We start from the raw sequence: 16,518 nt of genomic DNA on the forward strand, positions 1-16,518 counted from the left end.
AAGACTGGCTCCGCGCCCTGCTGCCGGAGGGCGCCCTGTCGCCTCACTTCGTGGTCGAGCGGGCACACAGGGTTCCATCCAGACCGCTCCCAACGGGCCCTAACCCGCGCCCACTACTCATCCGTATCTTGAACTATAGAGACCGCGACATCCATCCTGAGGGAAACCCGCAAACTCGGCACCATCCAGGTGGTCAATGCCAATATAATGTTTTTCCCGGACTACACGATTCAAGTGCAGCGCCAGAGACACTCATTCCTGGTAGTGAAACGGCGACTACGCCAGCTTGGACTCACGTACTCCCTTCTCTTCCCCGCAAGGCTGCGAGTGATAGCAAATGAAAAGACCCACTTCTTCAACACCTCGGAGGAGGTGGAAGCCTGGCTGGACAACGGGACGGACAAAAGCACCACGAGGCCAGGGGACCATCCCCGAACAAGAAGGCGCAAAGGCTCTAAACGGAGGCGCGGGAACAGATCGCCTTCGCCAGCAGCGAGCGGAACACAACATAGCGCAAGCCCACCCGAGGAGGAAATACGCCGGAAACAACAGGAGGCCCTGCGGATGGTTACGGAGCTCAGCAGCTCACCGGCCCAGCGCTCCCTGCCGACCACCAGCCCCAGGGCAATAATGAGCGACGACGAGGCAATTTATGGAATACCGGACTCACAAGTCTCGGGAGACCTGCCTGACATCACACCGCAGACGTCGGATTTGTTCGGTTAACAGAATGGTGCACTCCGGCGCCCCCTCCCCCTTGTTCCCCAACTCCTTCCAATCTCCCTACTAGCACTATCTGAACAAAGGGAACGGTGTGCTGGAAGGAGCCCGACACAAGACACTGAGAGACCACATGAGAGGTGGCCAAGGGAACAGACCGTCCCTGCTGAAGCACACACCTGAGACGCAGTGAGTAGACGCTGAGATATGCAGGGCGCTGGCTGTCAACGAGGGGACGGCCACAGGTAACCACTCTTAACTGACCTTGCTAAAATGAAGACCCCCCAGACCGGTTTATCTTGGCGGGCCAGTACCGCCGCCGCACACTGCGAACTGGCACATGCGGTGCCGCGCGACTTTATGGACGCACTGCAGTGTCTATTATGACGCCCACTGAGTGGCCGGCTAGGAAAGCGCACCTCCCCCATGTGCGAATGCGCACACACACACGCACGCTTTGCTTAATGTTAATGTCTCATTCGCCCAGCGTGATGGGCAGCAACCCCCCAGACTTGAAAGTTGACTGTCTCAGTAGAGTGTTTGGACGACTGCACATTCAGCAGCCGACCTTATGGTATTATCCCCTGTTCATGTTCCCCCACCCCCCTTTCTCTGGAATATGCTGCATCCACAGGCTAGTGATGATTTCATTGTACTCATTATTGCGCCCCACAGGTGCACGTGGAAATGTTGTTGTGATGGGCGGCGGGAGGCTCTTCAAAGGGACGCATGTGGCGGGGGGGAAGAAGGGTGGGGCTCCACTGAAGTACTGTGATGACTGAGGTTAAGATCTGCACTTGGAATGTGCGTGGTATACATACACCCTCGCGTAGGTACATGATCTACTTATACCTGAAGAGGCATAAGGTCCAAATAGCACTCTTGCAGGAGACACATCTAACAGCACCTGAGGTACATACACTACGCAGATGGTGGCGAGGACACTTATACGCGACAGGGTTCTCCTCCTATGCACGAGGTGTGTTGATATGGATGAGACCGGGGATCCCGTTCGACATCGAAGACTCTTACATAGATGGAGAGGGGAGGCTGGTGGCTGTGAAGGGGCGCCTGGATGGACGCCCGATAGTCTTGGCATCGATTTATGCTCCCAAACACAGACCAGCAGGGCTTTTTCACGAGAGTATTGACGGCCCTATCGCACTGGCACGGGATCCCCTGGGTACTGGAAGGGGACTACAACTGTGTGCTAGACACCACACTGGACCGCTCCTTCCCACCATTACCCAATGCACCAGTAGTAGGCGCCATGAAGGCCCTTAAGGCCTGGGCCGCCCACTGGAACCTGCAAGACGTATGGAGACACCGACACTCGAACACCCGGACATACTCATACTACTCGGGTGCCCATGGTCTACACACACGACTGGACAGGTACATGCTCACTGAGGACCTACTCCCGTTAGTAAAGGATACATATTACATGGGCCGGACGCATTCCGACCACAATCCCCACATGTTGGAAATCACATGGGCGAACACACATCCTCCTGCCCCCACCTGGAGACTGCAGCCGGATCTCCTGTTGGACGCACCTTTCCGAGACTCACTGTTCACACACATAGTGCACTACTTCGAGGAGAACACGGGCACAGCCACCACCCCCAAGATAGAATGGGATGCGTTCAAAGTGGTCATAAGGGGACAGTGCCTGGGCACACAGGTCAACTTTAAACGGCGCGTTGAAAAAGACCTCAAAAGGGTAGAGGCAGAGCTGCTACGACATGAACAAGATACGGTGAGGGATGACGGAGCAGAGTTGCGAACTGCGCAAGCAGAGCACGAGAAACTAATAGAGAGACTGCGGTGCTTGAATTGAATTATGCAGCCCACGCGGCACGCACCCACGACAGAGGAGATAAACCAGGCAAGCTATTGACATGGTTAATTAGCAGGGAGGAAAAGACAAAACCAGTGACGAAAATACTGGGAGCCGCTGGAGCACTCCTACACACCCAACAGGAGATACATTGCGCGTTTACTAACAACTATGGCAAGCTATACCGCTCTTGCCTGCCTACACCTGCTCCGGACACTGAGGAATACCTCAGTTCGATACAGCTACCGACACTCAGAGACGCCAAACGCGACGACCTAGCGGCACCCATCACCTCAGAGGAACTCCGGGTGATCATAGCGGCGCTCTCCAATGGGAAATCCCCGGGCCCGACTGACTCCCAGCGGAGTTCTACAAGGCATATCCGGACCTTCTGATCCCTGAACTGATCAAAATGTATGAGGCAGCGATAGAAGACTCCTCGTTACCGCCCTCCTTAAATGAAGCCACCCTGGTCTCCCTCCTAAAACCCGGAAAGGACGGGACGCAGTTGGGTTCATACAGGCCACTCGCCCTCTTGAACACCGACTATAAAATATTAGCATCCACACTGGCCCGGAGACTAGCCCTATACACGCCAACACTGGTTCACGCAGACCAGAACGGTTTTGTACCCACACACAGTACATCGCAAAATATCCGCCGGCTATTTAGGGTGCAGGAATATGCGAGGACGCCCTGGCCACGGTCGGGATGTCTTGTACTAGATCTGGAAAAGGCATTCGATTCAGTGGAATGGCCGTATCTCAGAGCTGTAATGCAGAAGTACGACCTGGGGGAGGCGTACACGGATATGGTTGGCCTCCTCTACCAGACGCCCAACATACGGGTCCGGATCGGAGGCCTCCTGTCAGATATCATACAAGTCAGGCGGGGCACGAGACAGGGCTGCCCCTTGTCGCCACTGCTCTTCTCCTTAGCGATGGAACCGCTGGCGGAATTACTGAGGAGGCAGGGCGCAGAATGGGGCATTCCATTAATAGATGTACGCTGACGACTTGCTCCTCTACATTAGAGACCTCACTCAGATACCGCAAGGACTCACGGACACCCTACGAGAATTCACGGCCCACTCGGGACTAAAAGTTAACTGGGGGAAATCCGGGGTTTACCCCTTTCACCACGACATGCAGGAATGTGAGGTGCGACTTGGGGGAACGACGCTGACCTGGCACGCAGACACCTTCAAATACCTAGGTATCCATATCTACCGGTCCCCGGCAGACATGCTGGACGGCAACTTGGTCAGAGCTATCTCCTCCCTGCGAGCCCAAATGGCTTTCTGGGGCACACTCCCACTGAATGTTCCAGCCAGAATCACCCTCACGAAAATGATAGCACTACCGAGACTCCTTTACTATTACTCTAATATACCGGTGTACGTTCCCACCCGGATTTTCAGAGAGCTAGAGAATATGGTACGGGCGCTCATTTGGAACACAGGGAGGCCCAGAGTGGCGCTGAAAAAACTATACGCCCCGACACTAACGGGGGGCCTTGCGGTCCCCAATCAGGAACTTTACTATCTTGCGGCGCAGCTTCAATGGGTGGTGAGCTGGCTCGCGGGGAAGAACCTGAACGATACGGCCTCGGAAACACCGGTCCTGACCCAAGCACGGGCACTCGCGCTGTTCCATCCCTTAGCTAAAGCAACCCGCGAGACACGCTACACCTCACGGTGGCACTTAAATGCTACAAACGCGCACTAAGACTCACGCGGGAGGTCACATCCTACGCCCCAGCACTCCCGCTGCAGGGCACGCCCAGAACCGGAGGAGTGATCACTGCGACCTTGTTAGAAAGCTGGGAGCGTGCGGGGATAGAAACGATGGCAGATTTGTACAAAGACAGCACCCTGATCCCGTTTGGCAGCCTGGTAGAGGACGCTGATTTACCGACGGGGCAGTTCCTACTACATGCCTCTATGATCCGAGAATTCACGAGACACTGGGGAGACATGACGGAGGAACCTCAGACGCACCTGCTGATGCAGTACCTCCACATCATGGGGAATGGGTCCCATGTGATACATTGGCTGGCACAGGCATTACTGTCACACACAACATGCACGCTCCAACCGTTGAGAGACAAATGGACGGCTGACAGAGGGAGGGACTGGACGGACAAGGAGTGGGAGAGAATCCTGGAAGGACCACGCCACATACCCCGCAACTCGAGATTTTAAATCATACAATTCTACGTCATACACCGGGCATATCTGTCCCCCGATAAAATTAATCGATACTTCGCATTAGACACCTCCGGCTGCCCGCGCTGTTCGTTGCTAAACGCCGACCTTCTGCACATGCTGTGGGCATGCCCCAGGCTGCAGACATACTGGCAGGATGTCACTGCACTATTAACGAAAGGTGCAGGAACAGAACTAAGATATACTTGGGATACTTGCGTGCTGGGGTTATTCAAGAGGAAGAAGCAAAACAAAGCCCATGCCAGGTTCTGGGATCTGGGACTGATAACCGCCAAATGGCTCATAACGCGTCATTGGAAAGACGCAAATCCACCGCAGACGAAACATTGGTGCGCGTCTCTCACCTACTGGGCGACAGCAGAAGGCATGGTTCTCCGTAGAGAAGAGATCGCGGGACGGAGAGCCATACCGATTGCACAGACCTGGGAAGATCTCCTACAGGCCTTCAGCAAGGCATGTCAGGAGCAGGGCATAACATAAACAGGGCGACCCCCCTTATGGCACGAAAACACGCAGATGGGGAGAGACTCACGGTAGCAACTTGGCGATTGGCACACACACACACATGGGACACGGAGTCATGCACCCTCGCCTTGCCCCTCCCCCCTCCGTCCACCACACCCCCCCATCTCTCCTCCCCCCTTGGGAACGACTGACCATGCAACCTGCTGACGCAGAACTGCACCTCCCCAGTATTGGACGCACCCCGCCGCTCATCCACACACACCGACTCACACATGCAAAACATCCCCATCTCGCATGGACACGGCACATAGCCACGGGACTTTGACAATCAGAGCCGTACCGCAGCACCCCCTTCCCCTCGAGTTAATGTTCACCCCCTCCCCGATATTTCTTTTACTTCCCCCCTCTGTTCGGAGGTTGGTTTCACAGACTGCTGCCCCCCAGTTGACAGCGCTGCACTTTCATGATCAGTGAGCACATACACGAACACATGCCATACGGCAATCCACGCCACATTCATCTGCTGACATACGACAATGGCAATGAAGCGCTCACAGACGGCAACATCACCACACCGACCTCAACGACCGACCCGCCCGGAGAGGTCACTTCTGTAGGGAACAACACGCCGTAACACGAAGTATGAGGTTGTGACAGCACAGAGGGCAACAAACCAAGGGCGCACCCTGGACGACAGGGTAGGCCGGATGTTCTGGTGGGATAGATGACGCCACATGCAATGATGTGTAACGAGGGAATGTCATCTGGATATATTGCCAATTGCCTAGTTCGATGACGATTGTAATTGCCGGATTAATGACTGACATTCTTGTTTCCATGTATAATGCACATGCTGGTCCGATTTCCGCTCCCTCATTGAAGTATGCTCACAGTGATGTAACTGTATGTTAAGTGTTTCAATAAAACATATTTAAAAAAAAAATCAATAAATCTCTTATACACAAACAAAAAAAAAAAATTGGCAGAGGTTATTGAAAAGTATGGTATCAGTGTTGTGTTATACGCTGACGACACGCAACTGGTGGTCTCACTGTCATAATACTCTGAAGATGCAGCCACCAATTGTTCCACTTGTCTACAAGAACTAGCAACTTGGATGACAAGTAACTGTCTAAAATGTAATGGTAGTGAAACCGAGGTCCTAGTGGTGGGAAAAGCTCCCTCCGCATGGTGACCATGGGCACTGGGCCCTACGCCAGCCCCTAGAAATCAGGTTATGAATTTGGGGAAGTTGTTTGACTTCAAGCTCTCCTTTGAGAGTCATACTAGAATGGTGGCTGGGAAATGCTTTGGAATCTTGAAAGGGCTGCAGAAGACCTTGGACGTGCTTCCCGTAGAAGCTAAGAAAACCCTAGTCCACGTGTTGGTAACTTCTCACCTAGATTATGGTAATGCTTTGTATCTAGGAGTTAGCAACAAATGTCTACACAGACTTCAATGCATTCAGAACGCGGCGGCCCGCCTTGTTCTGATGCTGCCCACGAGATCCTCCTTGAGGAATGCCCTCCCTCCACTCTCCATTGGCTACCACTCAGGGAGAGAATACTTTTTAAAGCCTTATTTATTAGCCACCGTATCCTGCAGTGAAGGGGCCTAAATACCCACCCAATCTTCTTACCCCTTACATTCCGATCCAACATCTGAGATCATCTGGAACTGGTCGGGTCAAGATTCCTAGGGCAAAAAGAACGAGAATGGGAGCTAGCTCTTTTAGCTATCTGGCCTCTAAGCACTGGAACGCACTCCCTCTGTTTCTGCAAAATGAACCATCGGAGTTACTCTTTCTGAAGAGGCTGAAAACCTGGCTCTTCCGCACATAAGGTCTTCGGGACACTGATTCCTACCATTGCTCTTGTGCCGAAGCTGCGCTGCAGCGCAGGGACACACTAGTTAGTGTAACCAGGCGCTTTACAAACTTGCTTATTATTATTATTTAAAAGTAAAAGAGGCACATTTACGTGAATCCTGGCACAAACTAAACCTGTGAGTATCCTGCACCTTATGCATCACATGGAAGTTAGAAGGGCATTTGCTTTTCTCTTAGGAGTCAAAGAGATCCACCTCTGTGAACCCCAGGGATTACAAATATTCCTTAATTTTGTCTGTATTATCTTCCCAGACCCACCTATCTTACTGGTCACGGTGCAGAAAATGTAGTGCTTCAGATTATGTATTTTAACATTCTTTTCTCTCCCCAGTATTATGGCAGCGGAGGCAGTCTAATGTGCTTTGCTGTGGTAATAACCTTAAGAATCAGCATTTATTTACTGACATTGTTACATGAAATCCTCCAGAGATGGCTCAAACATTTTACAACATCATCACTGAATTAATTGCGATGCTAAAGGTCCTTGATAGGCACAGCTCTAGGAGGGGCCATCTGATAAAATGTGACCAAAAACTAAATGAATCTACAGACAGATAGATTTATCTGGTAGGGTGGTATGGAAAATGGAACCCTGATTTCCCAGGGAGGTGCATTTCCACCATTGCTTGTGAATGTGTACCTTTCAGAGTATGTGCTGTTAAAACACCTTCCTTTTAAATACCAGAGACATTTTCTCATCATCATAGTGTACTATTAAAATGCATGACTAGACGGGCTTTAGGAGGATTTTAAAATCATTACAATTACATATTTGTGTAGACTAGTGTGTTTTATTATTGTAAGATTAGTTTCAATGCTGACTCTAAGAAGTTTCTGTCCCTGGTGAAATGGATTTTACTGCAGCTTTTGTAGGGAAGGAACTAAAAAGAGACTGAATGAATGCTTGAATTAGTCTCAGCCACTGGTGATTACTCTGGGTCACATTCCATTTCATCATCTTTTTGCTACACTCCGGGCAGGGAGCAGCTATATGAAAACCAGTGTTGGCCTTTCCCAAGTAGAAACAGTCTAACCTGCAATTGCCACGTCACATCCGCTCTATATGAGAACATAAGCAATCCAAACCAAATTAAGCCTTGTTGGGCCTCATCAGTGAGATGATGCTTGAATCTTATGTCAGACTTAGCTTCTGTAGGAAGGCATTCATGAAAACGGTATCCAAAATGGCTTGAATCGAGTCCTTGTGAGGAAAATTGACTGTAAACTCTTTCATCAGGGATAGAACCTGGTGTTATGCAGCTCTAGTGGTGCTGCCTGTCCTGGTGTCATGAAACTAAGAATGACAGATTGACATTTGTGTTGTGGGAATCTCTAAATCTAGGGTTGTGTTTATTCTTTAGGTCCTAAACATGGCTGCCAAGTAGGTGGCACCAAGGAAATGTAGGCTTTATTACTGTCCTGGTACACTGTGTAAAGCTTTTAATTTGGACCTTAAATAAAAATGAGCAACCATTGGCTCACTATAAAAAATTTGTTTATTTACGATAAGGACTGCAACCCATTAAACACATTAAAAGTATGCTATTTTGTACCAAAGCAGTGATTTAAACTACACAAAACTGTGTCCGGTAGCTTTTATATAAGAACTTCCTCCTGTTCAGGTCAGGCAGGAGGTTGATTCTGCCCTGGTGGTCTGACCTACCAGGGTGTGGAGAGGTTGCTGATGATGAAGCATGACACAAATATGTGTGTGAGGCCTCCTCTTCCATTAGAATGGTCTTTCCTCAAGTTCTGACAGTGGTTCTGTGACGTTGTCATTTGAAACTCTGACTTATATACCCAAATAGTTAAACAGTTGACCTTTTCTCCTCTGAAACTACCATACTCATTTGTGATTTACCCCCAGATTCATCATTGTCATGTTTTGTGACTTCTTAATAGCGAATATTAAGAAATCGCTATTAAAGACTCGCAAAACGGGATTCATGTAGAAATCACAATATTTATTGCGATTCCTACAGCTTCCTTATTTGCGATTCGCTAATTGCTAATCGCAAATAAGGAAGGACTCCCCATTCATTCCAATTGGCCCAAAGGCCCATACGAATGAATGGGGTGTCAATCCTTATTTGCGATTAGCAATTAGCGAATCGCAAATAAGGATGCGATTTAAAGGGTGCCAGGGTGTCCAAAGGACACCCTGTAGCACCCCTGAAATGATGATTTACACTGGTGTTGCGCACACACATGTCCAAAGGACATGTGTGTGTGTAACATCCAACTTAGAAAAATGCACTAAAGTGCATTTTTCAAAGTTTTCGCTATTTACCACGAAGTCAGACTTCGCGGTAAATAGCGGCCAAAAATTGCGAATTCGCAATTCTAAAGTGGTTCATGAATTGCATTTAAGGAATCTCAAATAGAGATTCCTTAAATGCAATTCCTCGCAATTTAGCGATTTCAAATTTTGCGATTTTTGCATTTGGGATGATGAATCGCAAGGGCCAGATTCGCAGAATCTGGCCCTTTGCGAGACGATTTTTGCTTTATGAATCTGGCTGTTAGTGTTTGATTAGGAATGATTTAGGGTGGCTTGACCTCCCCCTCTTCCCTCATATGTTAATATTTGCTGTCAAGTCCCTGTCCGATGTTGATGGAAAAATATGGTATTTTTGCTTCTTTTAAGTGCTTTAAAATGATTGCCATTTTTCAGGACCTGATGATGGAACATGACCCTCAGTATCGTTTCGAATTGGATGGAAATAAGAAAGCAGAGGAGCTGTATGTGGTAAGTCAAAGCATAAATATTTTAACTTTAATTAACCTGAAATTATGATTTGTAACTCATCCTGTTAAGTAAGGCCTTTAGACTCCTACCCTAACCGGCAAGACGCCGTGCTGGTGCCCACCCACTCAGTGGCGCATGCTCAAGCAAGGAAGGAGAGTGAGCTGCAACCCACAAATACTAGCCGGGAGGCGCTTTGAATACCTTTGAACACCGGAGGCTTGCTGGTGTGTTTAGGGAGGTCTGGCCCGGTTGAATCGATTCCCTCTGCAAGCCTACGTAATAGACACGCTATTGCCACTCACCCCGGTTTGACTCGGCCCAGTTCCTGTAGGTTTCTTGTTTGCTGCCACTGCTCCCAGCATGCTCCCAGAGGCGGGCAGGGTGTCAGAGTAGAGTGGAGTGAATGAGTTGTCAGTGGGGTTGCCGGAGCTGTGCTGTGTAGAGACATGACTCTTTGTACACCTTTGCATCTTTGCACACCCGTGGATGACACACCCTAGCTGGGCCTGTGTTGCTGAGCTGCAGAGACAGCCCGATTGCTGCCCTTATGTAGCAGTCCTAGTTGGAGTACCTACACTTTCCCATGACTGAGAGGAGTGCCACTGGGAATTGGAAAACAGAGTGTGCCACTGGCTATCCCGGAACACTACATTTCCCATCCCTGAGTTTGATGACATGTACATGTAAATGTGAGTATACTTGTAAAGCGCACTATCACCTAGAAGGTATCTTGGCGCTGTATACCGCTGTGGAACCCTTCCTGGCTTCCCTGTGAGATGCCCCTTACTGGGCACCTCCAAGGTGAGGTCAGGCATCCTAGCGCTTTCGGGCCGTTGTGGAGATTAAGCAAGCTATTGCCCAGAGTTGCAGAGTGGGACCCATGATTAGAGTAGTCACTTAGGCGAGATTTATCGAGTCCGTGGACATTGAGCCCAAGACCCTGCCGTGTCGGGAATTGAACCCTGGTCCCGGGCCAGACCTCTGCCTCAGGGTCTGCCGCTCTAATCGGTGAGCCACACTTCTCCACAGTAAGGATAAATATTTGGATTGAACATATCTCCAAAACTATTGAAGGGGAGTGTGTGATTATAAAATGTAGATATCCAGACTTGGCATATCAGTTGATTAAAACTGGTTGTAGGCTGAGCAAGACAGATGGCGTAATCAGCACCTTCCACTTGGATTCTTTCATAGACCGATCCCGCCCATTCAGCCAAGTTGAGCAAGGTCTGTGAGACAAGAACGTAATGCTGCAGAAGGTTACACCGTACCAACTAGCAATAGATTTACACCATTATCTGGGCTGGACAACAATAATTGACTCTCACCTAGCACTGTGCAGAACACAGCAAGTGGAGCTGCTTTATGCCAAACTGAATGTAAAGTGTTTGATGGTTTATCATTTACATGGATGACCTTTAGCAACAATAGTATTCAAACTACCCAAGTTACCTACCAGTCCTTCCATCATATGTTGTTTTAGACAGGTCCCCCTGATAAGGTCCCTATGCCAACAAGATTTTTATCCTGCAATACAGCTGGTCTGGCATTTAAATTAGTCATTCCAGAATGGTGTGATTTTATTGATCAATATGACGTCTGTCTCTTTCAAGAGACATGAAGCCATATGTACTAAAGCATTTTCCCATGGACACAGAATGGGTTAAAGCCCTTTGACACATCTGGCCCATGATCTCTGCTGCCCCTATACTGCACAGGTTTGTGAGATTTTGCAAGGCAGCCACATCCACAGGGTCAGGAAGGCCTTCAGGGGTTCTTACAATATGGGTGAAAACCACCATCACAGGCCTGGTGAAGGAGATTACAGTGAATTCTCCAGACATCACATGCTTTAGCTTCGCCACACACCCGGATGTGACAAATTACATATACAATGTATACTGTAGACCTATCAGAAATAGGACAGAATCAATTGTTGTGGACCAACTGAATGAGCATTTAACTTCACTCCTGGCTTCAAAAAGGAAAATAGTAGGGGGAGACTTTAATTGTCAATTTGAACCATTGAGTACAGAAAACCTTGCACTGACAACAGACGAGGATGCTAGCTGGTCTATACCAGAGTTGGAAATACCCCCAATCAACAAATGAATCCCTTTAGAAGTCCAAATTAATGCCCTTACCTTAAACCAGGGGGTCCATGCTTGTAATGGCAGGTCGGTCTCTGATAAATCAGGTAATCACACGTTTAACTGGTTAAATCACAGCAACTTATTTGATTACATAATGTTGGACGTTAAGCTTTGGCCATTTTTTTGTGGATATGGTGGTCATACCACGATTGGACAGCAACCAAAATGCCATGACTCTCAAACGAAGTCTTTCATTTAGTGCATAACATAACTTCTTAGGGGAGCCCTTCAATAGACGACTGAGAGCTACAAGCAACAGCCATAGAGTCAGATGAAGAACAATAGAACACTCCCAGGAGACTATCAATGAGATTTACAGGATTGTTAGTATGGAGAGTATGGTACCATCGATTAACGCAGGGATTACTCATGAGTCACTCGGAGAGATAATTGAAATCCACACACGGATGTATACGAATCTGAGGAGCTTATTTATAACCGGAACAGGGCAGTAGAATTGGAGCAGGGAATTTGGGAGGCTCTCCTAGATGCTGCCAAAACGAAAGACCAATGTTCCTTCTGGAATGTGGTAGTACCAAGAACCAGGGATGGATATAGTATCATAGAAAATAACATTGCAGCTAAAGAAAGGGTGGCACACTTCACCAGTTTATACACGAAAGGGAGATCAGGAAGATAACACGGGAAGACAGTTTTGGGTTGGGGAAAACCACCAGCCGCTCAGCCCACAAGGTGTGGTGAGCCCCAATATTGTCATTCCAGGGCTCATCACCTATGCAAAAGAAGAGTCCACAGACTTTTCAGTGGAGGAAATAAATTTGGCAATTAAGGGAATAGTCCCCAACAAAGCTCCGGGGATAGACAAAATCCTGGGTGATCTATTCCTGAGAGAGATTAAACTTTGGAGTTCCTATTTTCCCGCCGCTTCAAAGTGGATTCTCAGCAGTATGTTATGACTGAGAATCTAAACACATGTTTTTATAGTTCTTTGTCTCTCTGGAGCCAACCATTTAATAGACCCAAAATATGGCTCCATTGTTATTGCAAGTCAAGGAAAGGTGAAGACCTGGTCCCCATTGCCATTATCCCTACTTGGTCGATCGGCCATTTTCAAAATGGTTTCTCTACACTGCTTGCTCTACCAACTTAAGAACTACCCCTACACTATTGCTCCATTGTGGTTTTGACTGATTAATGCACTTCCGGGTCAATTCCCTATTGGATGCGGGGCTTCCCGCTTAGCTTTCTGGACCCGCTTTCAATCCAGATATTGAGGGGCATCGCTGCTGCTGATGTACAGTCCTACTACACAGCCTTCCACTTGCAGATCATTGATGTCTGGTGGATGGAGCAAATTGGCCTGGCATACGCCACAGAGAGATGAGAGATAGGTGACACTGCTGTGCTGGACCTGATTTACAGTAGGGAAGATCTCTTCCCCCAGCAAGCAGGGTGGTATTACACATGGCCTCCGTAAGATGGGGTGGTGGGCGAGACTGACATGGGAGACACCGCTATGGTGGGGCAGTCTTCTCCGACCAAGTGATCCAGCTGAGGGGCTTTCAAAAGTGGGACACTATAGTAATAATAATAATAAGTAAGTAATAAGTAATATTTTATTTGCATAGTTAATTAAAACCATTGCAGTACAAAATCAAAGTTTAAAAATAAATCTACATGCTTGATAAAACCAGCGTATTGTGATCACAATTTCTCATTTAATTTTAAAATCGCAAAGATGCATCCTATTAAATTGGCCTTGGCATTTTCTTTTCTACCGCCTTCATAAATTTCACAAAACTGCAGTTCAACTGTGGGTCCTGAGATGCAAAGCAGGCGAGAACTGCTTCCCTTCGTGAACATATCCCTCGTTGATTAAGGTGGTGTTTCAGCAGATGTTTTCATTCATCCAACAATTTGTCACAGGAGCATAACAAGTGCAACATATCCTCTGGCACTGAGCCACATAACCGGCAAAGGGAGCCTGCTTTGTCTTTTAGCCAGCGTGGGAAATGTCGGATGCAGGGTAGCAAGCCCAACCTGTACCTTAAAAACCTCATTTTAGCGGTTTTAGCGTAACCCAAACCAAAGTAACTCTGTGCTGCTTGTGTTGAGTAAGAGTTCAGGGTCATACAGTCATCTGATCTTTTTGTGAGGGCTGCCTTATCTTCAACCCACGAAAGATATTTGATTGTTTTCTTGAACAGGTTTTTGAGCGTTGTATGGTTTGTAGGGGTATCCCAAAGCTGCTTTAAGCCAGTATTTTGCCAGGCCACTTTTAAGATACTTGACAGCTGGTGAGGCAGGGTGTTGCTCTAGCTCCATCCATAGATACTCATTTAGAGTTCCTTGTTTGGATTTCCGTACTTTATCCCAGATAGTTATGTATGCCCCCTGTCTTGCCAGGAGCTGTTTTTGGACACCGAACTCTAGCCTAATTTGTGCTGGTGAGGTTCGTTTGGGCAGGCTAAAAATAATTCTGTATGCAGCTATAATTGAATTATCGAAGGTCTTTGCGTCTCTGCCTCTCTGTACTTCACTCTTATAGGTGATTGTTGGCAGGAGTTTAGCTCAAATTACTTTTACCAGAGGTAGAAGGGAGAGCCTAGAAAGTTTGCTGTTTAGTGTTTTTAAAGAAATTGACAGAGCAAGACCTTTGCCTCTGATGCTTGTTTTCTGGGCAATAAACTGTCCGCTGTTGTCAATCTTTACTCCTAGGTATTTGTACACTGATGCATTATCAATTTGTACATTGTTCCAGTACCAATTTTCTCTTGTTCTTACTAATAGTCATTGTCTGTGTTTTCTCCAGGTTTATGTTCAGTTCATTTGCTTCAGAATAGCCATGTGTAATATTCACCAGATGTTGTAGCCCTACCTTTTTGTGGCTTATTAGGACTATATCGTCTGGGTAGGGAATACACAGTAATTGAAGCCCTCCCAACTTGGGGGCATGAGAGTTGCAGCTGTTTAGGATTGGTATAAGATCTCCTAAAAACTGAATAAATAGTTTGGGGGCCAAGACGCAACCCTGTTTGAGGCCTTTGTTGGTTGGTATGCGCCTTGACAGGAGTGATCCGTCGCCCACCTTTATCTGGACCCAGGTCTCTGTGTGAAGGTGAATCAGCAAGTCTAACAGAGGCCTCAGTATCCCCCAACCATTCAGTTTGGACCACAACATTTTCCGATTTATGTGGTCAAAGGCAGCCTTGTAGTCTATAAAACAGAAGTGGATGGGCATTTTATTTGATTCAGCCTTGTCGATTAACATACCCATAGTTAGACCCCCCCCTGCACCCTTGAAATTGCATTCTCATTTTGCGATTCCTTAATTGCGAATTCACAAAATGAGAATGCCTTCCCATTGATTCCAATAGGCCTCTAGGCCCATAGGAATCAATGTAAAGCGATTCCTTATTTGCGATTCGCAATTAAGGAATCGCAAATAGGGAAAATTACGAAATCGCTAAAACTTTTGCGAATTTTTAATGCATAGGAATTTGCGATTCCTAAATTGCGATTCCTTAATTTTCGCAATTTAGGAATCGCAAATTCCTACAATGATGCTTGTGGGGGATAATTCTTTAGCTGCCTTTGTTTTCTTTTTTGGATGGACATAGGCGTTGATCAAGGTAAGGTCAGTTTCAACATTTCCTGGTTTTAGTTGCGAGAAAAGAAGGTTTACTGCCATTGACGCTGAAGAAGATGGTCCAACTTCCTTGACCATGAGGGCACTTGTAGCTGAAACGTAGGTCACTAGGCCGCCTTGGGGGTGCCCATATTGGGCTGTCCTTTTTGCACCAGTGAAGAAACGCAAGAATCCATGAAGGTGCGGGGGGTCTGCTTGCCATGTCTCTTCTAATGCCACAATATCAAAGGATCTTATATAGCTTACAAAATCTGAGTCAGATATTATAGTGGCTAGACCGTTAACATTATATGAACATATGCGTAGTTGATTATGCTTACTCTCTCTTAAGTATGGGCCGGTTTGTCAATTTTTGTTGTTATTTATTGTTCTAGCGATCCATCTTAGATCTGCTAATCCAGTTGGTGATGACTTATCATCATCGATCCGTCGAGTAAAGCTGGAATGTTGATCACTACTTGTTCCGCATTTCCCCACCGCTCCTCTGAGAACCGAAATTCTGTAACTTTTAACAGTGTCCTGATCCTCCACCATTACCACCTGAATTAATATTTCCGGGTATCTTGGCTTTGTGTATGGCATTATTGTTATCCCCCAATTTTTAAACATGTTGGCCTCAGCTTGTATTTTCTGTGAGATTGCTGTCGTTGCCCAAGTTGCTTTCCTTTTTTCTCTGCCCGTTCCGTCATCATCTATAAATTCAATTGAGACCAGGTCAGACGTTCTCACTTCTTCCAGAGAGGGGATATGAGATATCAGCCGTAGGATGTTACCTCTATTTAGTATGTCGTGTCTTCCTTTCGAGATGTAATCCGGATTGAACCATATGGCACTTGTCGCATTCCTTTGTTCGTCTGTGCTCCTGG

At 47.5% G+C, this 16,518-nt stretch overlaps 1 protein-coding gene across 3 annotated transcripts in view; it reads left to right on the forward strand.

Annotated features, from left to right (window-relative positions):
- Positions 1 to 16,518, forward strand: part of AK9 (adenylate kinase 9) — a 1,394,796-nt gene that overhangs the window by 138,691 nt on the left and 1,239,587 nt on the right. For all 3 annotated transcript variants that reach the window (XM_086926806.1, XM_086926808.1, XM_086926807.1), the window contains exon 9: positions 9,815 to 9,889. In XM_086926806.1, coding sequence (XP_086782932.1) covers positions 9,815 to 9,889 — 75 coding nt within the window. The remainder of the gene's footprint in view (positions 1 to 9,814; positions 9,890 to 16,518) is intronic.

This window comes from Lissotriton vulgaris, chromosome 6, assembly GCF_964263255.1.
Source record: "Lissotriton vulgaris chromosome 6, aLisVul1.2, whole genome shotgun sequence".
Classification (NCBI taxonomy): Eukaryota; Metazoa; Chordata; class Amphibia; order Caudata; family Salamandridae; genus Lissotriton; species Lissotriton vulgaris.